The sequence below is a fragment of the Antechinus flavipes genome, chromosome 4 (genome assembly GCF_016432865.1).
Source record: "Antechinus flavipes isolate AdamAnt ecotype Samford, QLD, Australia chromosome 4, AdamAnt_v2, whole genome shotgun sequence".
Lineage (NCBI taxonomy): Eukaryota > Metazoa > Chordata > Mammalia > Dasyuromorphia > Dasyuridae > Antechinus > Antechinus flavipes.
In genome coordinates, this window is record NC_067401.1 from 421,243,669 (window position 1) to 421,271,119 (window position 27,451).

Below are 27,451 nucleotides of genomic sequence, written 5' to 3' on the forward strand. Positions count from 1 at the left end.
ACTAAGCACTTTCAACTATGATCCTTACAATCCTGGAAGAGAGTGCTTTTATGATCCTTATTTTACAGTTGAGGAAACTAAGACAGACATGCTAAGTGACTTAGCTAGGGCCACATAGTGGTAGTCTCTGAGGCCACATTTGATTTCAGTCCTTCTTTACTTTAGATCCATGCTCTAACTGCTGTGCTCCCTATTTTCCTCATATGTAGTCTTCCCTAATGCATAGTGTTTAAAAGGTTATATTTTTGTGCTGGGCATTTTTTTCAAGATATAGCTCCAAGTTCTAACCTTCCTAAAAGCATTCATATAGCTAGCTCCATGCTAATCTTTTGAAAAGCCATTGGTGATTTTTTCCTTTTTTTGTTTGGCTAACCTTTTAAAATCTGAGCTCATCAGTAATCTCCCTACAAAGTGACATTACTCTCTTGACCCCTTTTCTTTTCTCTTTTTTAAATTCATCTGTCTTCTTTCCAAATGATCATGGCATTATTTGTGATCTTGTTTGCTTTTTTAGAATTTATTTCCCTTTTCCTTCAAACAACTTCCTTTTTAAGATATCAGTTCTTGAATATTTGTTATAAACAGAAATAGTGAGTTAGTCAGTAAACATGTATTAATGACCTACTATGAGTCAGATATTGGACTAAAGATTGGGGTACAAAGAAAATTGAACGACAGCCCCAGATCTCAAGGAGCTTAGATTGGGGAGAGAACATATGCAAATAACAATGCCCAAACATGCTAAATTGGAAATAACCAACAGAGGAAGGTCATGGGAATTAAGGTGATTGGAAAAAGTTTTCTGTAGTACATAGGATTTTATCTGGGAATTGAAGAAGACCAGGATGTAGATATGAAGATGGGCAGCTAGTATTTGTCAATTAGGGATGGGGTTGAATGGAGAAAGGACATTAATTAGGTTAAGGTAAGAAAATGGTGACCTCAGGTTTGCTACAGTTTGAGAAATCTTTATATGAATCATTTCAGGTGCAGAGGTAAAGCTACCCAAGCCAATTTGGATCTTATCAAATATAACTATTTGATTTGTGCATATGGATCTACATACCGAATCTATTGGCTGGATTCATCCTGAACCTTCAAGCTTGTGATTTGTAATATTATATTGTTAATAAGACAACCACTTATGATCGAATATTCAAGTGTCCCCTTTATACCAACAGAGACATGTAAAAGTCAATTATTTTTGCAATATTTACCCTGGATTTAACATCAATAAAACAACATTTGGATTATATAGCATTCTCCCTTTACAAAATGGACCAAAGTGGTGTCATATGGACACCAATGGAGAACAAAATATATTTTGTAGAGCAAAGGCATGGAAGGAAAAGAATTTCTAAAAGAATAGGCATTAAAGAACTCTGCTTTCAAAAGTAATCAGAGGAGTAAAAGTGAGGTCTCATTAACTAAATACCTTTAGTCAGATCAGAGACAAGAATAAAAAGCTGTTTGAGCTTCTAAACCAAAGTTCTAATCTCTGGGGGGCAATTCAGTCTGTAAGTTCCCAGGAAGCAGGATCTTTGAAACTGAAATTTAGAGGGTGCTGTCAGCACTTGTGCTCCTCCAGCAGATAGAAACAACTTGAGTAAGCAAGAATAATTAAATAAAACAATAAGTACCAGATGGTATTTCCTCCTTCCCTCTTGCCATTACCCAATGGCCACAAGCCAGGTGAACTCCCTTTCCACTTGAACCTATTTCTGAGGTCAGCCTCACTGACAGTGACCATTGGGATTCTGGAACTTCTTTATCCCCTTCCATCAAGTTTTGGGCAGAAGGAAATAGGTATTTCTTCCCCTTGCTTGCCCTGGACCTGTACTCCAATGTTCATCATGGACACCATAATGGTTTATTAAAACTATGAATGCCAGATTTCTCCTGAAGCACATATACCAATGTCCTCCAATCCTCCAAATCACCTATAATAAGTCAGTCAGTAACTTTTCACTGTTCCACATGGGCTAAGGGGTAGGGCAACATTTCCAAACTGATCTGACCACAACACGTTTTGGGGCTTGATATATGATGAAGGAATCCATAAATGATGGATCAAGGAGGCTATAGGTTATGAAAGAATTCCAGGGTGGGAGGGAAAGAAAGCAGAAAAAAAATGGAGAAAAGATGGAATGAATTATCTATAGCTGATATAGTTGATTTATTTTCATATTTTATATTTTTGAAGAAAAAATAACATTAGAATGAATCATGGAGGACCTTTTTGCTTCCCTGGAGAATATTGCAATTCTAAGGAACACTGGGGAAAAGAGTAGATATGAACATAGAGAAATCAGGGTTAATTCCATCTGAGGCTGTATGAATGGTATCCTATAATTACCAGTGAATCTCTGTCTGAAGCATTTTTCCATGCTTAAGTTCTAGATGGGACTGAGTGCCCTTCCTAGAAAGAGAGAAGAAAAATGCAAACAAAACCAAGAGAAAGATTTATGTCTTTTAATACCATATTATTAGAATTGCACACATAAACTAGTTTATAACATGAACAATGAAACAGTACATTTTCACCTATAATAAGTCAGTCAGTCAAAAAGCATTTATTCTACGTGTCAGGTACTATGTGTCAGATAAATTCTGGGGAAAAACACAAACATCCAAAAAGGGGAAAAACAGTCCCCATCCACAAGAAGCTTATATTCTAAAGAAGGAGACAACATACCAACAATGATGTATATACAAGATAGGTAGGTAGATAGATAGATAGATAGATAGATAGATAGATAGATAGATAGATAGATAGAAATAGATAGATATCTCTATCTATATATAGCTATAGGTAGATATAGGATATGGATATAAATATACATAGGCATATATAGATAAAGTTAGACACAAACAACCAAAAAAGGGAAAAACAGTCCCCATGCACAAGAACCTTATATTCTAAAGGAGGAGACAACATACCAACAATGATATATACAAGATAGATAGATATCTCTATCTCTATATAAATATAGATAGATATATGATATAGATATAGATAGAAACAAACATCCAAAAAAGGAAAAAACAGTCTTCATCCACAAGAACCTTATATTCTAAAAGAAGAGACAACATACCAACAATGATGTATATACAAGATAGATAGATGATAGATAAATAGATAGAAATAGTTATCTCTATCTATATATAGATAGAGATAGGTATATGATATAGATATAGACATAGACAGATATAGATAGATATGATGTAAATGGAAGATAATCTCTGAGGGAAGAGTACCTCCTAGAGAAGAAAAATATGTTCTGAATTCTAAAGGAAGTTAGGGAAACTAGGAGATAGAGACAAGATGGAAAAACATTTCAGGTTTGGAGGAACAGCCAAAAGAAGATCCAAAGCAGAGCGATGAAGACTCCTATTTGAGGGTTAGTCAGAAGGCTAGTGCAGATTGGTCATATAATATCTACAAGGATAATAACATGGAAGAAGACTAGAAAAATAAAAAAGGACCATGTTATGAAAGGCTTTAAGAGCCAAACATGGGATTTTATATTTGATCCTGCAAGTAATAGGGAACCATGATTAGAGAAAAAAAAAAAAAAAAGGTCAGAACTTTGATTTGGGAAAATCATTTTGAAAATTGAGTGAAAAATGAATCGGTATAGGGAGAGACTTGAAGCAGGAACAACAGCCCAAAGACTATTACAAAAATTCCAACATGAGTCAGTGAGAGCCTGCACCAGTGTGGTAGCAGTGTAAGTGAAGAGAATGGGATAAATATAAGAGATGTTAGGTTAGAAGGTTAGAAATAAGACTTAGCAATAGGCAATATGTGAATGTGAATGAAACTGAATTTCTAAGACTGGGTAACTTGTAATCTGTTGGGGCCCTTAAAAATGGAAAATTTCCTTAAAAAAGGAAAATTAGGAAATAGGGAGAATTGGGAGAAGAGGACAAAATATCTATGAGACATTCAATTTGCAATGTGCAAAAGGCAGTTGGTATTAAAAGATAAGTTCAACAAATCCAACCATTCTGGAGAGCAATTTGGAACTATGCTCAAAAAGTTATCAAACTGTGCATACCCTTTGATCCAGCAGTGTTACTACTAGACTTATATCCCAAAGAGATCTTAAAGAAGGAAAAGGGACCTATATGTGTGAAAATGTTTGTGGCAGCCCTTTTTGTAGTGGCCAGAAACTAGAAATTGAATGGATGCCCATCAATTGGAGAATGGCTGAATAAGTTGTGGTATATGAATGTTATGGAATATTATTATTCTGTAAGAAATGACCAAGAGGATAATTTCAGAAAGGCCTGGAAAGACTTAACATGAACTGATGTTGAGTGAAATGAGCAGGACCAGGTTGCTATATACTTCAACAACAATACTATATGAGGAACAAGTCTGATGGACAATGAGATGAATCAAATCAATTCCATTTGTTCAATAATGAAGAGAACTAGCTATACCTAGCAAAAGAACTATGGGAAATGAGTATGAACCACAACATAGCATTTCCAATCCCTCTGTTTTCGTGTGCTTGCATTTTTGATTTCCTTCTCAGATTATTTTTACCTTATGTCTTAGTCCTATTTTTCTTGTGCAGTAAAATAACTGTGTGGATATGCATATATATATATATATATATGCGTGTGTGTATATATAGATATGTATGTATGTATGTATGTATGTATATATATATATTGTATTTAACATGTGTTGGTCTAACTGCCATCTAAGGGAGGGGGTGGGGGGGGGAGGAGAAAAGTTGGAACAGAAGGTTTTGCAAGGGTCAATATTGAAAAATTACCCATGCATATGTCTTGTAAATAAAAAGTTATAATAATAATAATAAAAAAGAAAGTTTACATTTTTGAATTTGGATAGTTTAAAAAGTAAGACTTTTATTTTAACTCCATTGTTTTTAACTCACTTTTTTATGTTTAAATTTTTTTTTAAAAAATCATTCTTTTGAAAAAAAAAAAAAGATGAGTTCAAGAAAGAGATTGGTTCTGGATATGTAGCTATGGAATCATCTCTATGGACATGCTAAGTGAATCCATGGAGGATGATGATATGATAAAGGGAGGGAATGTAGAGGTAGAAGATACAATGATCCAGGATGGAGCCTTAGGAAACATCCAAGTTAGTGGCCATTACTTGTAAGAAGACCCACCAAAGAAGACTGAGAAGGAATGGTCAGATAGCAGGAAAACCAAGAGAGAATAGTGTCAAGAAATTTATAGAGAAGAGTATACCCAAGAGGATAATCAGTAGTGTTAAACCTGCCCCCCCCAAAAAAAAAATCTAGAAAAATGAGGATGCTCGATGATTAGCATGCTGACTTTGTAGTAGGGAAGATCTCAATTCTAACTCCACCTCAGATATTTAATATCTTTGTAACCTTAATCTTGAACTCTTAATGTCCGTTTCCCCATCTATAAAATGGGAATAATAATAGTATCTATTTTACATTTTGCTGTAAAAATCTAATCAGATAATATGTATAAAATACTTTGTAAATGTTAAAATGTTACATAAATTTTAATTATTGCTACTACTACCACCACTACTAGTAGTAGTAATATTTAAAATTGTTAGAGTATCAAAGTTTTAGCTTTAGCCACTAGATTTAGGCACCTCATTCAACCAAGGGACTCACAAATTGTATGAAACCTCTTGGTGCTCACAAGTTGATTATCTATCATGTACTCAATTCCACTACAAAGTGAGTGATAAGAACAATATCTCCCTAAAAAAAAACAAGAAAATATCTGCATCTCTGAGCAAGTGAAATGCTCTATAATTGTAAAACTATAAATAAATAAACACTGCCTCCTGTCTTCCTCCAGCTAAAATCCCATCTTCTAGAGGAAGCTTTTCCCAATTTCTTTTAAATCTAGTGTCTGCTCTGTTTATTGTCTCCAATTTATCTTGCATATAGCTTGTTAGTACATAGTGATCTGAATGTTGTCCTCTCCATTAGACTGAGAAGTTCTTGAGCTCAGAGACCATCTTTTGACTTTCCAAGTACACAGTAGGTGTTACATAAAAATATGTTGAGTGACACATGGAGTTCACAATTCAGTTTGAAAACAAGGTATATACACATGAAAAAATTCGAGAGAATCAAAATTTTATATTTTGATAGACCGACTCCTTTCTCAATCCTTGGCATCTATACCTTTTTATCCCATGCAATTCTTGAATATGTCCTTTCAAACATTTTCTTTAGATCATTTAATCAACAGGATGAATGCTTTCCTTCAGATCAGCAATCCTTCACTTTTTTGGTGTGAGAAAGTCTCAAGAAAGACCTTTTCCCAGAATAACATTTTTAAGTGAGGAAAGGACACAGAGTTACAAAAAAAAAAAAAAAATCAATTCCATTGAAATATAGTATGTACACAGAAAGACTGTAATGATATGCAGTCTGGTGGTAGATCTAATAACTATAGTAATTTTGAAGTAATGATAAGTGTAAATGATATCTCAAGATGTCTATAACAGCTGTAATGGGATGTGAAAATATCTGTGATTTCTAATGCAGACCAAGGCAATAACGCTGTGATTTATTTCCTATATTCATAAGTAAAGTAAATGATCATTTGAGTTAGAGTTTAGTGAAAATAAAGTTGTAATTTCTTTGCCCATCTAAGTTCAAAGACTCTCTGAAGTCTATCCACAGACCCCTTCTGTGGATCTCAGGTTTAAAACTCCTGCTTTAGATCTTTTAATATTTCATAGATGAGAGGGAAAGAGAGGGAGAAGGGAGAAAGGCTGGGATCTTGGCCCTATTTAGTAGCAAAAGTCAAGGTCATCAAGGAAGTGTTCACCCTTGATGATGTACTCCACCCAAAACTGAAGTTCCCCCTGCAATAAAAAAAAAAAAAAAACAAGCTCTCAAGCTCTCCAAGAGCTGATTGCCTCTCTCCCCTTACTTCTATCTCTTTGTGGCTGGCAATGCTTGACTCCTCTGTCTACAGATTCTATTACAGATTTATCCAATCAAACTGCTGGAACTGTAATCAACACATGGCCTGGGAAAACTTAGTACTCTGTCCCCTCTCTGCAGTAGTTCATTCTAGCATATTTACCAAGGCATAATTTGGGCAGGTTGTTTTAATCATAATATTAGAAAAAATAAAAGCAGATACATCAAAACATTCAGCGCAGGCATCTCATTTCAGCCCACAAATCTTTTAGTTATTTCATTAGGTAAGACGGTACCCAAGAGACTAATTCTTTCTCCCACTGGGAACTAGCAGGCATATATAGAAGTGTTGTTCTATTTGTAGCAAAAAACCCTCTCAAGCAGATCAATATCCAGTCAGTATTTCTCAGAGGTCCAATAAGATAGTGTGGTACTAAACTGACTAGTCAATCATACACTCTCCCTGCCTTTGAGCCTCCTATTGTATTCCCCACTAGAATGTAAGCTTCTTGAGGGCAGATTCTTTTCCCATGTATTTATATTTGTATTCCCTGAGTTTTGCAGTCTGTTTAGAAACTGTCTCTGTCTCTTCCCCCTCTCTGTGTGTGTTTCTCTCTGTTTCTGCCTCTGTATCTCTTCCTCTTTCTTTCTCTTTCATTTTCTCCTCCATCTCCCCACAAAGGGAAAGGAGATTTTCCCTTATATTACATAAATAACATTGACTAGAAAGGAAGAATGAATAAGGCTCCTCCAAATAGGTAGCACTAAATCAATCTCCCTCTCTTCTGATTTAATTCTGCTACATTGCTTGGTAGATAGAGTTCTGAATTTGGAGTCAGAAAGAATCTAATTGAAATCCTGTCTTGGGAACTTACTAACAGTATGACCCTGAGCAAATCAAGTCATTTATGTCTGCCTCAGCTTACTCATCTGTAAAAAGAATTAAGACTAGCATTTACCTCACAGGATAGTTGGGAGGATTAAATAAGATAGTAGGTAAAACTGCTTTGGAATCCTTAATGTGCATTATAAATTCTAGCTGTTGTGTTTTAAACCCACCCTTTGGCTTTTTCTCATTATGCCCTATCTCCAGTGTCTTTGTAGGTGGCATCCAAGTCCAAGTAGATTATAAGTAAAGTACTTGGACCATACATCTCACCACATGATCTCCCTTTCTAGTTATACACACTCATGATGTTGTCTTTTATGCCAGTTCTTTTTTTGCAAGTCATTATTGGCACAGAAAAATACAATCCAGCAAATAACTAAGTACTCAGTTTGAAGCCACTGATTACATGTACAAAAGGAGTCCAGAGACATCATTGAAAGTATGAGTTTTTGGTGAAAAATCCCCATGGGGTTCAAATTTAATCTGTATTGTAAGAAAAGGATGAGTGAAATGTGGATTGATAAATAGGAGAGCACATTCCAGAAAGGAGTGTTACTTTAGTTTGGAAAATCTTTGTGTGATGCAAAAGTTTAATGATTGTCAAACCAGCTATTCCTATGGCTCTTCTCAGTTAGACATTCATAGGTGTATATGGAGAATTTGTGGAGGACATCAAAATATGGCTTTATTGCAACCTACCATGGTGGCTGAATTATTAGAATAAATGTAAAGCAAGTAGTTTGTTTAGATATCAACAACACTTGGTAGCAAGGAGTTTGAAAGGTGAAGGATTAATCAGATCCTTGACCAGCATAGAAACCATCAGAATGCACAATAGTAACAAAAGTCCACATGTACTGACTGGAGCTATGTTGGTTGCAATTAATGTTGATATTTGGAGAAACAACAAATTGGGGAGGGGGAAGTGCTAAAGGTCACTAACATTCATCATTAGGTTTTAAGAATGTGAAAGATATAATCAAGTATGGAAAAGGGCAAAGTATTATGTCTGAAAACAAAGACAGAGAAACAGCCAACTACTGAATCTGATTCCATAAAACCAAAAATATAGTGCTCACAGAGAAAAGCACTGAGGGAAAAAAAAGGAATTGAAGAACCAAAGGAAACCTGAGTGAATAATTATGCAATTATTATTATTCTGAGATTGGATTTCAATTCACATTTCCCTGATTCCAGAGCCAGACCTTTATACACTGTACCATTTAGCTGCCTAGTAGGCTAAGAGGCAATTCATTAAAGATGCTGTAAATATATGCAAAAAATGGTCAATTGCTAATCTCTATTTTCACTGAAGAAGGAAGAAGACAAGAATTTATGATGCACCTGTGATATACTAGGTGCTGTGGTAAGTACTTTACAAATATTATCTCATTTCATCCTCACAACAATCCTGCAAAGTAGGTGCTGTTCTAATTCTCATTTTATAGTATAGTAAACTGAGACAGAAGAGGTAAAGTGAGTTAACTAGGGTCACACAGCTAGTAAGTATCCAAGATTGAGGTTGAACTCAGTTCTTCCTGACTCCAATCCTATATTCATTGTGTCATCTAACGTCTTTGTTGAAGAGTAAATAAATGAAACAGGCTTAAAGGAATACATACAAATCCAATGTAAACAAAATTCTTTGCATGAAAGAATAAGGTTATTTTTAAGCCATACTATAGTATCAACATCTCTGAAACTTTCTTACTAAAAAGGATATTGTAGTCTTCTATATATTATGTGTATGTGCATATATGTATGTTATTTGTCATATATTATATGTATCATATGATTCTATATATCATATGTATCTACATATGTATCACATATATTCCACATTGTATATCATATATCCTATATATGTATATCATATATACAGTATAAATGTATTATATCTATTATATTGTATAGATACACACTCATATATATGTATGTGTGTGTGTATATATATATGTGTGTGTGTGTATATATACACACACACACACATACATACTTATAAATGTACATGTGTTTATGTGCCAGGAGAAAGATTCTAGTCCCAATTATCATCTCAGCTCTGCCACTAACTATCAAGGTTATCTCAATTTCCTCATCTGTGAAATGAATATCTTTGCACCAGATAACTCTGAAGGTTGCTTCTGTTACTAACAACCTGTGAATTCATATTATTTATTTAATATTTTATTTTCCCTGGTTACATATAAAACAATCTTTTTAAAAATTTTTTAAAGATTTGAATTCCAAATTCTCTCCCTTACTCTCTACCCTCCCTGCATTGAGATATGAAAGTATGCAAAACATTTCCATAAAAGTCTGGTTGTAAAAGAAAATATAAATCTTCCCTCCAAAAAGAAATCCTCAAGAAAATAAAGCAAAAAAAAGTATATTTCAATCTGTTTAATCTGTAAATTCTTAAGAAAAAAAAAGATTTTTTAAACTTGTTGGGTCTGTGTGTGTGTGTATGGTCCATAATCTGTTGTTTCCAAACAATTTCATAGATTTTTTTTTTAAGTGAAGGGAGGGGAAGCTGGGAAGGTTTTAGAGTCTATCTAATTCACTTTCTCCATTTAAAATAAGAAAACTGAAATCCAGAGGGAGGAATGGTAAAATGGGGAACATAGAATCTGGATACAAAAGAACCAAGTTAGAAACCCAATTATGCCACCTGTATGATCCCAAGATAGTCATTGAATATCTCTGGGATATACTTTCCTCATTTGTAAAGTGAAGGGGCTAGACTGAAGGATTTCTATGGGTGGTCTCATTCAACACAATCATCCTATGAGCATAAGTGAATTGGACAAGTCACAGTGTTATTTACTGGAAGAGCTAGGAATAAAAACCGCATCTCCTCAAACTCAAAAGTTTCAACAGAAACCTTTGTTCTTTCTCATCAATCACATCTTTAGCAGTTAAATAATTCAAGGATAAATTGGGTAAATTTATGAATGTAAATTGATGAATGTAAATTGATGGTGGTTATCTCACTGAGGAAGGAGTTCCATCTTTAACATTAATACCCTATGTGATTTTTGAGTAAGTCCTTTTTCTCTCTCTCTGGAGATCAATTTTCTCACCCATAAAACAAAGGCGTGGGGAGAGCTTTCCAGCTCTGATACTCTAGGACTCAATGATTCTAATTAATTTCTATCAAAACTGCCTTCTGCCAAAGTGGCCCCCAAGGTGAAACCAGTTGCTTAGAGTTTATAAAAGGCTAGGTGGGGTCAGTTTGCGGTGCCTCAGCCCGACTCATCCTATCCTCTCATGGCATTTTCTGTCCTGACAGCTTCAGGTTTGGCCACCAAGTCCTGTCTATAAGGAGTTTTCTGCCCTCCGGTTCTTTTCAGAAACCTGACAGGCCCAATAAAGGGCCAGTGCTGATGGAAACGAGAGGTATCTGAATTCACAAGGCAACCCTGATGCTGTCTCTGCTGACACAATGGGGCCGGCAGTAATCGCATTACACCCTCGTCTTTCATAATTACCCTCCTTCTCCAAGTGACAGAGCATCCCAGCACCAGGGAGGAAACTATTTTTAAACTAATTCTGATTTGAAGAAATAAAAGGAGGGGAAAAGTGAGTGTCATTTTCCTGGGAATTGGCTCTAGTTTAGAAATCACCATGGGGCAGGAGCCGGGGCAAAGGTTGACTAAAGACAAGAGTCATTTCAATGAACAATGTCTGCCTGTATTTCAGGAGACAGCTCCTCTCCATGGTACCTCTACTTTACACTTTTACTTCTTTTTGCTTCCCTACAATTCTGATATCTCTGCTCAGGGATTTTTCTTTTCCACTTCTTCCTTTCTCTTGAACTCTTCCTGGTCCATTTCTTTCATCCCTCAGTCAAATTCCAAAATCAATTCTTTGTCTAATATTATCAAATTGTCCAGAGACCTTGGCGTAGTGAGTACAGTAGAGAAAAAAAAACCTTTCTATCATTTGAGTAGCTGCCATCTCTTTATCTGTCTTTTCAGTCTTCTAGTCCTCTCACATTCTCTGTCTCTTTTTCTTGCCCTCCTCCTTCAGTATCCAAGCTTTCTTTTGCAACCTTTGCATTTACTCCCAGCAGTGTTTCTCCTGCCTATAATTGCCTGTCCTTTTCAATCCTTCAAGTGTCCACATCAAGTCCCATCTCATTGATTGAGTGATGTATTCATTCATTCAACAAATATCTATTGGATGCTCATAGCATACAAGGCAGTGTGCTAGATGCTCTAGGATGGGTAAAACTTGTCCCTGCATATAAAGTACTTGGGAAAGAGGAGAAAGGTAAGTACTCATGTAGCTCCTAAAGTCTCCTTCACATTTGGTGCATAGAAAATAAAACAGTGATCCAGTATCCACTCAAAATCATATCTCATGAGCCCCCACTAATGTAATTACATTAACTAGGCCAGAGAACTCTTTAGTTCAAAGCAAAAAATACTTAGTCAAATGGTGAAAGTGATGAGGAAGATTTTTCTATGCACACCGGGGTACATTATTCCACAAGTAGGACACTCTACCAGATAAAAGGGGATATATACATGAAACTTTTGTGACCAGGGAACATGTTTGTGGGATAAAAATAAAGAGAACACATAAGGCCAAAGAATGTGTAGGTAATACAAATGGCTAAGGAATATAGTAAGGAAAAATTACTCTGTTGATGTTATAGAGTCACTAAAGTTCTCTATCATGCTGCCAAGCTGCTGATGCTCTTTGCTACTGACTAGCAGCTGAAATGTAGCTTCTTCACTTTGTTTCTGCTGGAGGTTTTTTTTGTTTTGTTTTTTTTGTTTTGTTTTTGCTGTTACCAGTTATTTCTCAGCTGATATGTGACTTGTTTCCTAGTTTTCTCTAAAAATTTTGCTGTATATGATTAATGGATTTGGGTGATTTTGTAGTATAATACTGTGCTTCCTAGCTCAATAGTCATAGAGGCTATCTTCAGCTCTTTTGTGAAGCAAACCTTAGTCAGCTGTACCCAGCTTTGATAGCTAGAGGAAATCTTAGTAATTTTAAGTCCTATCTTTTGAATTCCTTTTCTCCTAACACTTCAACTCCCTTAAGTCTAAGTGTTTATCTCAGTCAATAGATATGTATTAAGCATCAACTGTGTGCCAGGTACTGTGCTAAACTCTGAGGATATAAATCAGGGGAAAGAAGGGAGCAAAAAAACAGTCCCTGTCCTCAAAGAGCTCAAAATCTAATGAGTAAGACAATAACAAAGTAAATATGTACAAACTACTTGCAGGATATAATTAAATGGAAACATATAGAAAAAAATTAACAGAGAGAAGGCACTAGAATTAAGAGCAGTTGTGAAAAGTTTCCTATACAAGATAAGATTTTAGTTATAATTTAAAGGGAGCCAAGGAGAGAGGGAAAGTATTCCAGGCATGAGGAGCAGTAAGAGACTTTAAAATACCCAGAGCTGGAAGATGGAGCTCTTATATGAATTTTATGATCCAAAATTCCTTTTAACGCCTGTATTCCTGGGCCACTAGCCCAAGTCCTTATCCAATCATTCTCTGAAACTCATTTAGGGAAATTGCAAAGAAGCTGGATAGACCTGATGTCAAGAGATTCATTTCAACTCCTTCCTCCAACCCCTCCACCACCACCTCCCATAAATACCCTACATTGTAATGCAATGCTCAAGAACAAGACTAAAAAGGGGACCAATGAATCCACTAGAGCTGGTAACGTTTTACCTACTTCTCTTTGGCAATCAAACTTTCCTCAGGCTCCACACAATTGTACTAAAGATATATATTGAGTGCCATAAGAGAAAAACAAACATTTTGATTTTAAGGGTTTTACCTAAAAAAAATTTTCATGAAGCTTTCCCTAATTACTCCCACCCTACACTGCCCTCTAACTCTTCTAAGCTCAGAACATGTATCCAGCTGTGCTGATCAATTGACACTGAACAAATTCTACTTTAAAATATTGGATTTCTGATGTTGATATCTCCTCTTCCTAAGTGTATTATACATTTCTTTAAAGTAGAAGCCATTTTATATCTGTTTTATACCTTCCCTATCTGCTGCCCCCACACACATATGTTCACCTTGTACTTAGTGATATATGTGCCTTGGATATGGTAGGCACTCACTAAATGTTGAGAGATTCATTGCTTTCTTTTCTCCTTTTTAATCTTTACCCAACTTCTTTTTTCTTTAAACAAAGAAGTTTAAATAATAATAAATTATATCTATGTAATAAATAAATAAAATAAATAATAAAATAAATTTAAATAACTAATAAAGAAATTAGTAAGGCATACCCTATTAATATATACATATATTATATATATATATTATTATATATATGTATATATTAATAGGGTATGCCTTACTAATGTATATACATATATATAATGGGGTATGTCTTACTAATATATATATATAGAGAGAGAGAGAGAGAGTGTTGTGTGTGTGTGTGTATGCACACATACACACACACACACACACACACACACACACACACACACACATTATAAACTCAGAGAAAAACAAGTGAGGGAAAGAAAAATGGAGATCCAGGCTGATAGCCCCATAGATGGTAAACAAGAACTAGAGAGATGTCATACTCCTTTTCCTACAAAACCCCTCTACTTACCCAGATCTGCCCATGAATCTCATTATCATTGCATTAAGTCAGAATTAAAGAAGACTCTGTTATCCACCTAGTACAAATTACCTGGAGCTACCTCTCTGGGCCTGCTATGATAATTATATTGATAAGGAAATGGAGATTGGAGGCAGTGAATCAATGGGAATGTGCAGATTTCTCCAGTATCAATCTATCGAATTACTGCAACTCTCTTATATTCTCATTTGTGAGGTCATTAACAATCTGTCATACTCACAATTGTTAGTGTCCCATTGCTACTCTGTATATATTATCTCTCCACTCCACCTATCACTCAATTTTCTATCTTTTTTTTTTCTCTACCTATAGAATGAGGCAATTTATCTGCCCAACTTGCTGCTAGTTTCTATTGCTTTTCTATTAACTCTTCTCTCTTTTTCCTTTCCTCTCTCTATTCACCAAGCTCTGCTCCTTCTCTCACTACCATTTTATTTCTTGAGGCTACTTAGAATCAAGAATCCTTGAAGGAGGAGGGTTTTGTGCTTAGTGTCTTACAAAAAGGGAAAGAGAAAATGTTTCATTTGGCAGAGTAGCCATTCCCTAGTCTGAGAATCAGATTGACTCTGAAGACTTAAGTCTATATTGTTAGTTGTAAGATCACAGCCCTCATACTCAAGGCAGAAGAGATAAAAAGCAGATGCTACCTCTGGAGAAGGACTTATTAAAGACAAATATTCTTAATTTAGTTTCTGGCTTTTATCCACTCCTGTCTGGGAGGGAGGCAGAAGCATCTTTCAAAAGTACTTAGAAAACCTTGTGTCTGACAAAGGAAAGAGTAGAGTTAATTCATAACTAGCCTAAATTTGGTTTCTAAATGTGTCACCCAAACCAAATTGGAAACTCCTTGAGAGCATTTCATTTGTTTCTCTCATATTCGTTCTCATAAAGCTTTAGCATATCATATAGTTGGTGTTCAATTGGAGTTCTAAATTTACTGATTGGCTATGGCAGGTATAATGCAAATTAGCAATGACTATAAAAAGTGGAAATAGTCAATGTAAGGAGGGCTTATGGAAAGACAGCCATATTAACATATTGTTTGTGGATCTCTGACTTGGTCCAAAAATCATGGAAAGTCATTCAAAAGTATGGGAAGAAAGTAATTAAAATGTCCTTTACCCTTTGACCTAGCCATTCTATTGCAGAGCATATACCTCCAAGGAAGTCAAAAATAGAAATAAAGGCCTCAAGTACATCAAAACATTGACAAAAAATGCAATAGCAAAAAAATGGAAATAAAATGGATGTTCAACTATAGAATGATGGAAATAAAATGGATGTTCAACTATAGAATGATTAAATAAGTTGTGGCACATGAATGTGACAGTATGTTGCTATCCCTTGAATATGATGAATATAAAGATTAATGGTAGTATATATGATTGATAGAAAATGAAGCAAGCAAAACCAGTAACAACTTCAATAATTTTAAAGCAAAAAACAAAGAGAACAAAACAACTGACATTGAATGCTGGGAAATTACAATGACCAAGCTTGGCTTTAAAAACAAGATATAAGAAGGCAAGATGCCTTCATTGATCATTGCAGAAGTAGAAGACTATGGGTATCAAAAACTACAGATGTTAAACTTTTTTGACATCAAATCAACAGGTATTTATGAAGCTCATGCTAAGTGTGCTGGGGATATAAAGAAAGGCAAAAATCCAATAACTGCTTTCAAGGACACATCCCTGAGCCCATTACAAAAATGTATTTCAATCTTGATATGCTTCTGCCACAACTTGTAACTTCCCAGAATGACTGGGAAAGCTCTCTTGCTTAAGGTGATATGTTAGCTCGTCTTTGAAGAAAGCCAGAAAAGCTAAATATGTGGAAGAGGTGCAAAACATTATGGGAATTCAGAGATGGGAGAGGGAGCCTCTGCTGTAAGAGGGGATGAGGGGGGAGAAAGGTTATAAACTCCATATATGTCAACAAATGCAGTGGGGGGAAAAAAAAAAAAAAAAAACAAGAAACAAATGCGATTTTATGCTAAACTTGTGGATGCTGTCTCTGGAATGAGGGAATGATTGCTCTAAGTTATACTGCCTTGATCAAATCACATGTAGATAACTGCATTCATTTACTTGAACTACATTCTAGAAAGTATTATGACAATCTGGAGTGTGTCCAGTGGTGGGTCATCAGGATGGTAAGAGAACTAAGTAATAAGCTGTATGAGGATTGTTTGTAAGGACTAGGAATGTTTAGTTTGGGGGAGAGACAAAATTGTTGTCTTCATTTTCATTACTGCACTAGTAAATAGGCAGGGCTCATATTGTTATCTTCATTTTAGAGATGAGGGTTCGGTAAGGTTAATAACTGACGTGTCCATGGTCTCACAGCTAGTAAGTGACAGAGCTGGGATTACAATTCAGATATTTTAATTCTGTGTTATATGATCTTTACATTGCCTTGATGTAGGGGATAGATAGGTTGTCTCTGGGACAAGAATACCTGGCTTCTAATCCTGCCTCATATGTGGTGATTGTGTGACCCTGGGAAAGTTAATGAATTTCTCAGGGGTCTGGTTTAATACTTTTAAAAATACTTCCCTGCTAAGGAACTCCTATTGATGTGGATTATATTTGTCGATATTTACCATAATAGAAAATAAAAATTTTATTATTATTATTATGAAAACAATATGAATCTTGTGGATCCCTTGAAAGGTCTCAGGGATTCCCAGAGGTCACTGAATCACTCCTTGAGAATCCCTGCTCTAAGAGTATAAGCTAAATGGAACATACCAATGACCATTAGTAGAAAGAGTTCGCTCATTCCCTACACAATGCAATCACAGAACCAATCCCAACCAGACATTAAATCACAGATGCCTTATTTATCTTTTTAAAACCCCAAATATTTAGCACAGTGGCATCACTTAGTAGATACTTAATAAATGTTTTAATTAATTGAAGTAAAATTAATCACAAAGGTTGATTTTTTAAAAGAAAGAAAGAAAGAAAAAAAAAACATAATTCAGATTTAGCTGGTAAATTCACTCTAGACCAATCTAGCATGAAAAAAGAAGAGGCCTTCATGTTCCAAAGATTAGGATAGTTGGTTTGAAGCATTAAGCAAATGAAGAGAGTCATAGAACCATAGTTTCAAAAGAAGGTTAGCAGTCCCTCAATCTTATCCCCTCATTTCATAGGGAAGAACACTGTTAAGACTGTATGCATAAAGCATCTACTGTTATTTTCACTGAATCCCAGAATCCCAGAGGTGAGAGGGATCTTAAAAATCCTACCTGAATAGGAATGCCTTTCCTCTACAACTTTCTAAACAAGGATCCATATAAAAGCCTTCACAGTATAGGGGGGCACTACCTCTGATGGCCTTCCAACTACTTTTGGAGAACTCTAAAGTTTTTGGAAATTTATTTTTATATTGAATATTCTTACACTGAAATAGAATTAGCCTCTGTAAATTTTTTTTTAGGCTGGAGTTACAGTAGCCACATCCTCCTGATGATTGGAACAAAATTTTTGATCTGGTTGAATGGATGGAATGCATGCAATAAGCCTTTTTTAAGCACCTATTATATGCCAGGAACTACATTAGTAATGGTCTATCACCTACCTCAGCCAATTCATGCATCCTAAAGAAACTCACTTTCTCTTCCTCTTCTCCCAAATCCTGGAGCTTACTAAATTGGCGCTAAATTTAGTTTAGATCCCAAGTCAACTTTAGAAACTATTATGATTCAAAACTCCTGAACTGAGGTGATCCATGAGCTTTAGCTTCCCCAGTAGACTGGATCGCATGTCTATGTCACCATGCCCATCCTTTGTACAATTTTTCCATGCCTCTCTGTTCTGTATTTTAGGGTCAAAGCAAACAAGCTTAATTTTGAATCAACTTCCAATCCATTCATAGTTGACAAAGTTATTTTCCTAAAATGGAGATTTAATTACACACACACACACACACACACACACACACACACACACCCCTCCAACAAATCCCAAAGATTCCTGATTGCCTCCAGGATCATATATAAAATCCTCTTTTTGGCAAAGTTTTTCATAACCCAACTCTTCTCACCTTTCCAGCCTTACTATGTTTCAATCCTGCCCACACACTCTATATCCCAAGCAAACAGGCAACTTGCTCTTCTGAGGCTATACTACCTATCTCTGTGCTCCTGTCATCTTGCCTAGAATGGAACTTACTCCCTTCTGCCTCATGGAGTGCCTGGCTTCTTTCAAGACTCAGTTCAAACAATATTTGTACCCCACTCCACGTTTACCCCAGATGCTACTGAACATTGCCGCTAAACTTCTTTTCTTTCATTTCCTATATATTCTGTATAAACTGATGTCAATGGATAAACAAGCATTTTTATAAAGCTTAACACATACATAGTTTTCAACATTCACACTTGAAAAACTTTGTGTTCCAAATCTTTCCTTCCCTTTCCCCCATCCCCTCCCCTAAATGGTAAGGAAACCAATATATGTTAAACATTTGCAATTTTTCTATATATATTTCCACAAATATTATGCTGCACAAGAAAAATCAGATCAAAGAGGAAAAATATGAGAAAGAAAACAAAATATAAGTAAATAACAACAACAAAGTTATAATCCTATGTTGTGATTCATATTCAATCCCCATAGTCTTATCTCTGGGTGCAGATGGCACTCTCTCCACCACAAGACTATTGGAATTGGCCTGAATCACCTCACACAATCTGGAATAAAAGCAAGCATTTATTAAGTCCCTACTATGTGTTGAAACTCTATGCGAGGTTCCAAATGTACAAAAAAGGATGAAACAATAAAGTAAACTCTCTAAGAGTTTATTAATATACTATGTGTGAATTGTCTCCTTGATAAAAATGTAAGTATGAGAGCAGGCACTGCTCTTTGGCTACCTTTGGTAACCTTTGGCTACCTACCTATCTATCTATCTATCTATCTATCTATCTATCATCTATCTACCTGATTATCATCTATTCATGGATCTGTTACTCTGTCTCTATATATGTATAGGTATGTCTATCATTTTGGAAGGAAAGGGGAGCATTTAGGGATGGAGAAAGTAAGTCTTTACTTTTTTTTTTGCCTGAAAAGCTCAGCCTATCATAAAGACCATACTTATTCTAATTCTAATCATGTTTTTTTAAATGTCTAAAATAATGTCCATGGGGTTACAAAAGAAACTAAATATATTTAAATGGTTGTCAAATTGTTTTTTAAAAGTCCATAGATCCCATGTTAAGAATACTTGCCTTAAATGCTTTTTTTCCCCTCATAGGTGGTTATGATCCAAAGGGCATAAGAATCCCATTCAGTGTTTAAGATTAGGTAAGAATCTTTTTTACTGCCTCACAAAAATCTCCAAAACTCCAATCTGGAAATGAAAACCCTTCTGAATTTCTGGACAACACAGAAACAATTGCTATTTACATTCACTCTGAACTATGCTTGAGTGACACTTGAGCTGGGACCTATAGTTAGCCAAAGAGAGCCAGAATGATTTGGATTTAAGGCAGGATCCTTAAGAAATTAACCTAACCCCTAAAAACACCAGGGATACAAATACAAGAGAATCCCTTCCCTCAGGCAGCTTATAGTCAACAAGACCATAGGGAACTGGAAAGAAGGAAGTGGGGGAACCTATGTTCATGGCAGCAGATGTGGTCATGACTAGTAAGTGAGATAGAGTTCTAGTCCTAGGCAATATAAAGCAAAAGTTCACCTCCTTCTCAGAATCCAGGGGGATCCCAGAAGGGAGTCCCAGGTTTAGTTGGGGAAGAAGTAATGAGAAGGAGGGAACTATATGTTGCCTCTTTTTGTTTCCCCTACATTTGGCACAATGTCTGGCATAGAGCAGGTGCCTAATAAATCTTTATTGACTGACTGAGGGCTTGAGTAGAGATGACATGGTATGGAAACAATCACAAATAACTTTTTATATTGATTAAAGTATATACTAGGATGGAGATGAATGTTGGAATCTTTCTTGAAAAAATAATAGCTAGCTACCACTTACATCGCCCTTTAAGAATTGCCAAAAATGCCTTATTTTATCCTAACAACAATTCTGGGAAGTAGGTGACATTATTGTATCCACTTTACAGATGAGTAAACTAGGGCACAGAGGTGTGGGACCTGCCCAGGATCACAGAGCTAATAAATGTCTGAGGCTAGATTTGAAGGCACGTCTTTCTGACTCCAGTTCCAGAGTATTATCCACCATCCCACTTGGCTGCCTCTTATAGAGGTTTGATGGGCAGTCTTCTGAGGAGACTGAAGAGTGGTTATTTCATAGAATGAGTGAAATGTGGGAAGGTAAGGGATGCTGGAGACAGCTGGGTGGTAAAGTGGACTGAATGCCTGACCTAAAGGCAGTCCATGAGTTCAAATCACATTTATTAGCTATGTGACTCTGGACAAGTCACTTAACCCTGTTTGCCTCATTTTATAACATGAACTGGAGAAGGAAATGGTGAACTATTTCTGTCTCTTTCCCAAGAAACCTCCAAATGGGGTCACAAAGAGTCAGAAACAATTTCTACAACACGGAATGCTGGGATATAAGGGAAGCAAGTGATTTCACAAAATGCTCTAGGGATGACCTGCTGAAAATGATTAAGGTATTTGCAGCCTTTTAATGATTTAATCATGTTACAAAGACTGAGAGCTAAGAATTCATTCTATTATAATGAATGTAGTATTCTGCAATTCCCTTCAGAAATTGAGAGGAGCATAAAACAGAATAGAATAATCTAAGGGGGGGGGGGAATTGCAATAAGTCCTACCTACCCACTTTTCCTAGCAATACCAACACTCAAGCTAAAGAAAAGTTTAAACTCTTCTAAAGGGTGTTCTCTCTCTGAGTGAAAGGAGAGTCAATAAAAGCATTATCAGAGCAATTATCTAATTACTAGTTACTCTCTCAAGGCCTCAGTTTCCTTATCTCTAAACTGTGGGAGTTGGAACTGATGGTCTTAATGTCTTCTTCCTTAATCTTCTGATCCTATGTGTAATAGGAAATAAGTGGAAGCAAGGAGTATTAAGAGCTGCTCTCCCTACAGGATTAAAAGGTCATCCCTATGACATATCTATAGATTTTGGAGACCTCCCAAAAAAAGTTATCTAGTTCAATCCTTTCCCTTAATAGATGATGAAATTGATATAGGTATGCTGAATGGTTTGTCCTAGATAACATGGGTAGTAAATAGTAGGATCAAAATAGGTGTGTCCTTTTAGGCTTGGGTTTGAATCCCAAGTATCCCTGCCTCCAGCACCCTATGCCATACTACTGGTTTTTCTAATGCTACTTTTTATCAGTTTTGGTTCCTCTGGATTATTTAGCTTAATGCTCTTGGTAGCTTTATGCCTGCTATGACAAACTCTTCTATCAGTCTTTTATTAAGTTCGCACTCCTGCCACCAGTTCTAGAGAAGGAAAAAAAAAAAAAAAAAAAAAAAAACCTGACTTCTTCTCCTTTTGCCTTCTTATTACCTCCCAATGGGAACTTACCTTTAATTCCACAATTCCTTATTTTTATTTATTTTTTGTATAAATGCTGCCAAAATGAGCAATTCCACAATTCTTTTGCTTTGAAATTGCCTGGCACTATTTTAGGCATTGGTTTTCATGAACTCTCTCACTCTCTTTAAGTGAGATGACAGACTCAGACTGTATAACTCCCGTGGAACATATTTGCATCATTATGAATGTACTGTCTTCTATGGTTCTTAATAACCAGTTAAACTGGCAAAGGATTTGATCCATTATTTCATTAATTTATACAAGACTTCTTATATATTTCCTCTGGGCAAATGGTACAATGACCATATTCATAGAAAGATTAAAAAAAAATTCAATTCACACAGTCCCAGATAATAGCAAATCTACCAATAGATTAAATACAAGCAGGATTATCTGGAATTGCATTATCTACCAAGTTAGTTATTCTAATGGTATCTTGCACTGAACAGAATTGTAGGAATTCTTTACCAACAAATTCCCTTGAATTAACTGGAATTTGTTCCTTTTTAAAGTTTTATTGATGTATTTTGGTTTTTACATTGCAAAATTTAAAGATTATTCCCACTTTATGAGAGTTTTCTTGTAATACCATAAAACGGTTAAGTAAAATTAATAGTATAATGATCTCATCTGAAAGTGTAACATTAAGCTTTTGTAGCACACACAGGCACAACTCTTTTTTAAAAATTTAGCAGAAATCTATTTTCCGAAAGAACAATTTGCACTCTCACATCAATGTCATTAAAAATGAACAATTGTGAGGATTTTTACAAATTGATGAAGAATGAAGTGAGCAGAACCAGAAGAGCAATTTATATAATGACACTGGAAAAACAAACAATTTTGAAAACTGTAATCTTTGATCAATGTGATGACCATTCATGATTTCAGCAGACCAATGATGAAACAGGCTATCCATTACAGAGAGATGATGGATTTAGAGTGCAGAATGAGACATAATATATTTTTGTATACAGCTATTGAAGGAATTTGTTTTGCTTCACTATGCATATTTGTTACAAGGAATATATTTGTTGGTTGGATTTTTCCAATGAGATGGGAGGGAGAGAAAATAGATTTCTGTTGATTGTTCCTTTAATCAGATTTATGTTGAACCAATATAGAATTGTAGATTGAGTGCTGGACTTTGAATCAGAGGCCTAGGTTTACATCTGGGCATCTGACATGTCTTGAAAATAGTCTTGAAGAGATAACTAGATGGCACCTGAAGTCAGGTATCTAACTAGTCTAGGTATCTAACTAGATACTTAGAATAACAAAGATAACTAGTCTAGGTATCTAACTAGATAGAGCCCTGAAGTCAGGAAGAACTGAATTCAATCAGGCCTCAGACACTTAACACTTCCTAGCCATGTGACCCTGGACAAGTCACTTAACCCAACTGCCTCATCAAAAAGATAAAAAATTTTTTGAAAATAAACATTAAAAAAAGAAAAAGAAAAGAATCTTAGATCCCTAATAGTTTTACCTCTAGGTGCTTGAGACATTTCTCTAGCTCTCACCTAAACTCTAAATGGATTACAAAATCATTTGTAAACACTTCTCCATGATGAAGTGATTTGTAATCCCAAATTCTTTTTCTACCACCCTATAAAGCATATTGGGCATAGCCATGGCCACATTTTGCTATTAATTCAATACATCAATGAGAACCGAAGTCACTATGTTATCATTACAAAGTCCTTTCCCACAGGTACCTCTTTGTGATCTTGGCTGGCTCCACCTTCGCCATGGAGCTGTATTGAAATGTGGGATTCTTTGACTTGTTCCTTTGGGAAAACCAAATGGTCACTTCAGGAGGTCAAGTTATTTTTTATGTTGCCAGGTATTGGCCTTTTGGACTACCTAAAAAACATTTTTCCTTTCTGCCCTTGAAAATTCAGAGCTGTTTTTTTTTTTTTTCTTTCACTCCTTGGGGTCTTTTCACCATAGTCTAGAAGTAGTCAGGATTCACATCTCAGAGGTTTTCTTGTTTCTTTTTCTTCCAGATTCCTAACATACTGTACAGTCCTCTACAGGCTGACCTTCAAGGATCTCCCTCGTCTCCAGAAAAATGGCAGTTGATGGTGAAACAGTGGTACTGAAGAACATGCTCATTGGGGTCAATTTGATCCTGCTTGGTTCTGTCCTCAAACCCTCTGAGTGTCAGCTGGAAGTGACAACAGAAAGGGTCAGGAGACAGGCAGTAGAGGAGGAAGGGGGATTTGTCAACTATAGTGCATCCAGCAAAGAGCATCCTATGATCTTCAACCATGTATATAATATCAATGTCCCCTTGGACAGCCTCTGTTCCTCTGGTCTGGAGGCTTCAGCAGAGCAGGAGGTGAGTGCAGAAGATGAGAGGATGACGGAATATATGGACCACACCTCAGACAGCGAGAGCCAGGTCACCTTCACCCACAGGATCAACCTTCCCAAAAAGGCCTGCAAATGTTCCTCCTCTACCCAGCTCATGCAGGAACTTCTGAGTCGAATTGAAATGCTGGAGAGGGAAGTGTCTCTGCTTCGAGACCAATGCACCTCCAACTGCTGCCAGGAAAACGCAGCCACAGGTAGTATTGGATGCATGAGATCTTAGTGGGGAGGAAGAGAGTTCCATTTAAGCTGAAGAGTAAATTAAGCACTAAGGATGAAATCCTGCATTTCTTCATAGTGCTGGGGGAAAATGTGCTCTAGGGTATAGCTCTCTGTTAATACATCTCTGGGATCTAAATGCAGCCCATCCCAGGGGATTCAGCTCAGGGAATCTCTACATTGCTTAGTCCATTTGCAATACATTAACCTGATTTCAGGAGGATGAGTCAAGTAATGGTACATTGGTTCAGCGACGCATCTTCTGTGGCAAGTGGGGAATTTGATGTCTGTCTTCATTCATCTTTGGTTTTCACAGGCTGTTGGATTGATATCTAAGCATGTTAACCTGGGGGACTAGAGAATTCAGTTACTGTATTCATTCAATCTCAGGCTTTCTCCCATCTCTATAAATGAGAGTCATCATGGGCTCCGAGGAGCCCATTGAGAAGGGAATTGATGTCCTCTATCCCACTCCAGCTCCTTCCACGGTAAAAGGTTCTGAGCTCAGGGGAAATACTGCCTCCCTCCTCCCCATACCCACTATAGTCACACTTCTGCCAGCCATGTTTTTTTAGCTCTGACCTAAGAGACCTTCTTCTCTCAGATGATAAGGAAAATCTAGTTCCTTTCCAAAGTTCACTTTTAGCTGTCCTCACCCAGAACAGATCTCTGCCCTGTCCAGGAGAAGCTGCCTTCTCTGCTAATATCAGGGGGAATCATTTTCTTATTTTGGTCCAAGCTTTGAATGCTGTATGATCAGATAACACAGAAGCTTTCTTGGGGATGAAAGTGGAAAGCAGAAGGGATAAAATTTTAATAGTGTCTGAATGGCACACAAGTCCAGAGGGATTTTAGGCAAGCTCATCTTGAGATTCTGTAGCTGGCTGGTGATCGTTTTCTCAGTAGTGAAATATTTTATGGTGTTTTTTTTTTCTCATCTCATTCTCCCACTCCCAAACTAAGAATCCAAATAAAGAATCAGAAATATAGGAAAGAATAAACCAAGATATCTAATATTATGCTTCTTGGGGATTCTTCATTCAGTTCATTTTTTTTTAAATGTAATCAGAAAAATTCAACAAATATTCATTAAACACTAAATATGTACAAGAAGTGTACTAAAATTATTAACCTTGGAGCTAGGAAAATTGAGGTTTATGATCTGCCTCTGACATGTTCTGGCTATATGACCCTCAATAAGATTTCCCCACATAAATGAAATCTCAGATATAGATTCCACTCCCACTCTCCTATCCTCCCCCCACCAAATCCAATTTACTATGCTAGGTGCTTGGGATACAAAGACGGAAATGAAATACATACTGCCCCTCAAATTGCTCATAATCTTCTGGAAGAATACACGTATACACATAAGCAAATACAATATCTTTGGAGGAGGAGAAAACATGAATTGGGTGGATCAGGAAAGGTTCCAAGTTAGGAGACAATACCTAAGCTGAGCTTTGGAGAAAACCAGAAGGCTCATTCTAAGAGCCTTAACAAATGAAGTATAAATGCTTACCCTGAAAATTTATCCATTATTCTCACGAGTGGACCAAAGCTGGCTCTAGGATATTCCTTCTAAGATTCCTTTATATATTCTTCTAACTCCAGATTATTATCATCATCATCTTCATTATCTTCATCATAACTTAGACTGATCTGATCAATCAACACCCATATTAATAGTCAAATACTAATAAGGTTTAAGAATCATTTCTTAAAGCAATAAAGATTGTCAATAAACATTTATTAATCACCTACTGTGTGATGATTACTACAGGCACTATGCTAAGAGCTGGATAGCGCCAGTGTTATTGTCACCATTTTCTAATTTAGGAAGCTGAGTCTCAAAGAGCAAAAGTTCCTTAGTTCCCACAGCTAAAAAATATTAGGATTTGACTTCCCCCAGCTCCCAACAACCCTGGCTCTTCTTGCTCCAAGTCCAACAGATTTTTCCATTCATCAGACTGCCTCCCACAATGAAGGGCATGTGCTAAGTCACATCAATCAGAGCCATCCCAGAAAGCCATTAGTGCCATATGCAATGGCAGTTAAGCAAAGATGGAGAGACCAGAAGAGTAAAACATCCCTCCCTTAAAGAAGGATGATAATTTACTCTTAGAGGAATAAATGCTATTATTTGGCCTGTGAATAGGTACTAACTCCACCCTCTCCTGGATAGCATTTCATTAGAGCAGCCACTATTTCCTTCTGACCCATTTTCTGATCATTCCAGGTCAACTGGATTATATCCCACACTGCAGTGGCCATGGAAATTTCAGCCTGGAGTCCTGTGGTTGCATCTGCAATGAAGGCTGGTTTGGGAAAAACTGTTCAGAACCCTATTGCCCCATGGGCTGCTCCAGCCGGGGAGTGTGTGTGGAAGGCCAGTGCGTGTGTGACAGTGACTATAGTGGTGACGACTGCTCAGAGCTCCGGTGCCCAACGGACTGCAGCAACCGAGGGCTCTGCGTTGATGGCGAGTGTGTCTGTGAAGAGGCTTACACGGGAGAAGACTGCAGTGAACTGAGGTGTCCTGGGGACTGCTCAGGGAAGGGGAGATGCTCCAACGGCACTTGCTTCTGCCAAGAGGGCTATGTTGGGGAAGACTGTGGCCAGCGCCGGTGTCAGAATGCCTGCAGTGGGCGAGGGCACTGTCAAGATGGGCTCTGCTTCTGTGAGGAAGGGTACCAGGGTCCTGACTGTTCAGCAGGTAGGAAAGGGTCAGAGGGGATGGGCTGGAATGGAAGAGAGCTGTAGGCTCACTGAGATGCTATTTTCAAAAACGACTGTCTGTCTTTAGTAGGGTGAATGTAGAACAAAATAGGTAGTTTTCCAGCAGAAGAAATTCACAGGCAGAGAGAGATCACATCCTCTCAAAAGAAGAAAGCTGGTCACCA

At 36.6% G+C, this 27,451-nt stretch overlaps 1 protein-coding gene across 2 annotated transcripts in view; it reads left to right on the top strand.

The window, feature by feature from the left end:
• Positions 1-23,976: 23,976 nt before the first annotated feature.
• TNR (tenascin R) overlaps positions 23,977-27,451 on the top strand; it is a 108,992-nt gene continuing 105,517 nt past the window's right edge. Inside the window, exons 1-2 of one of the 2 annotated variants that reach the window (XM_051998905.1) lie at positions 23,977-24,526; positions 26,788-27,264. In XM_051998905.1, coding sequence (XP_051854865.1) covers positions 24,028-24,526; positions 26,788-27,264 — 976 coding nt within the window. In that variant the 5' untranslated portion in view covers positions 23,977-24,027. Of the gene's footprint in view, positions 24,527-26,787; positions 27,265-27,451 lie in introns of those variants that run through there. The other variant, XM_051998906.1, reaches the window with a different exon arrangement.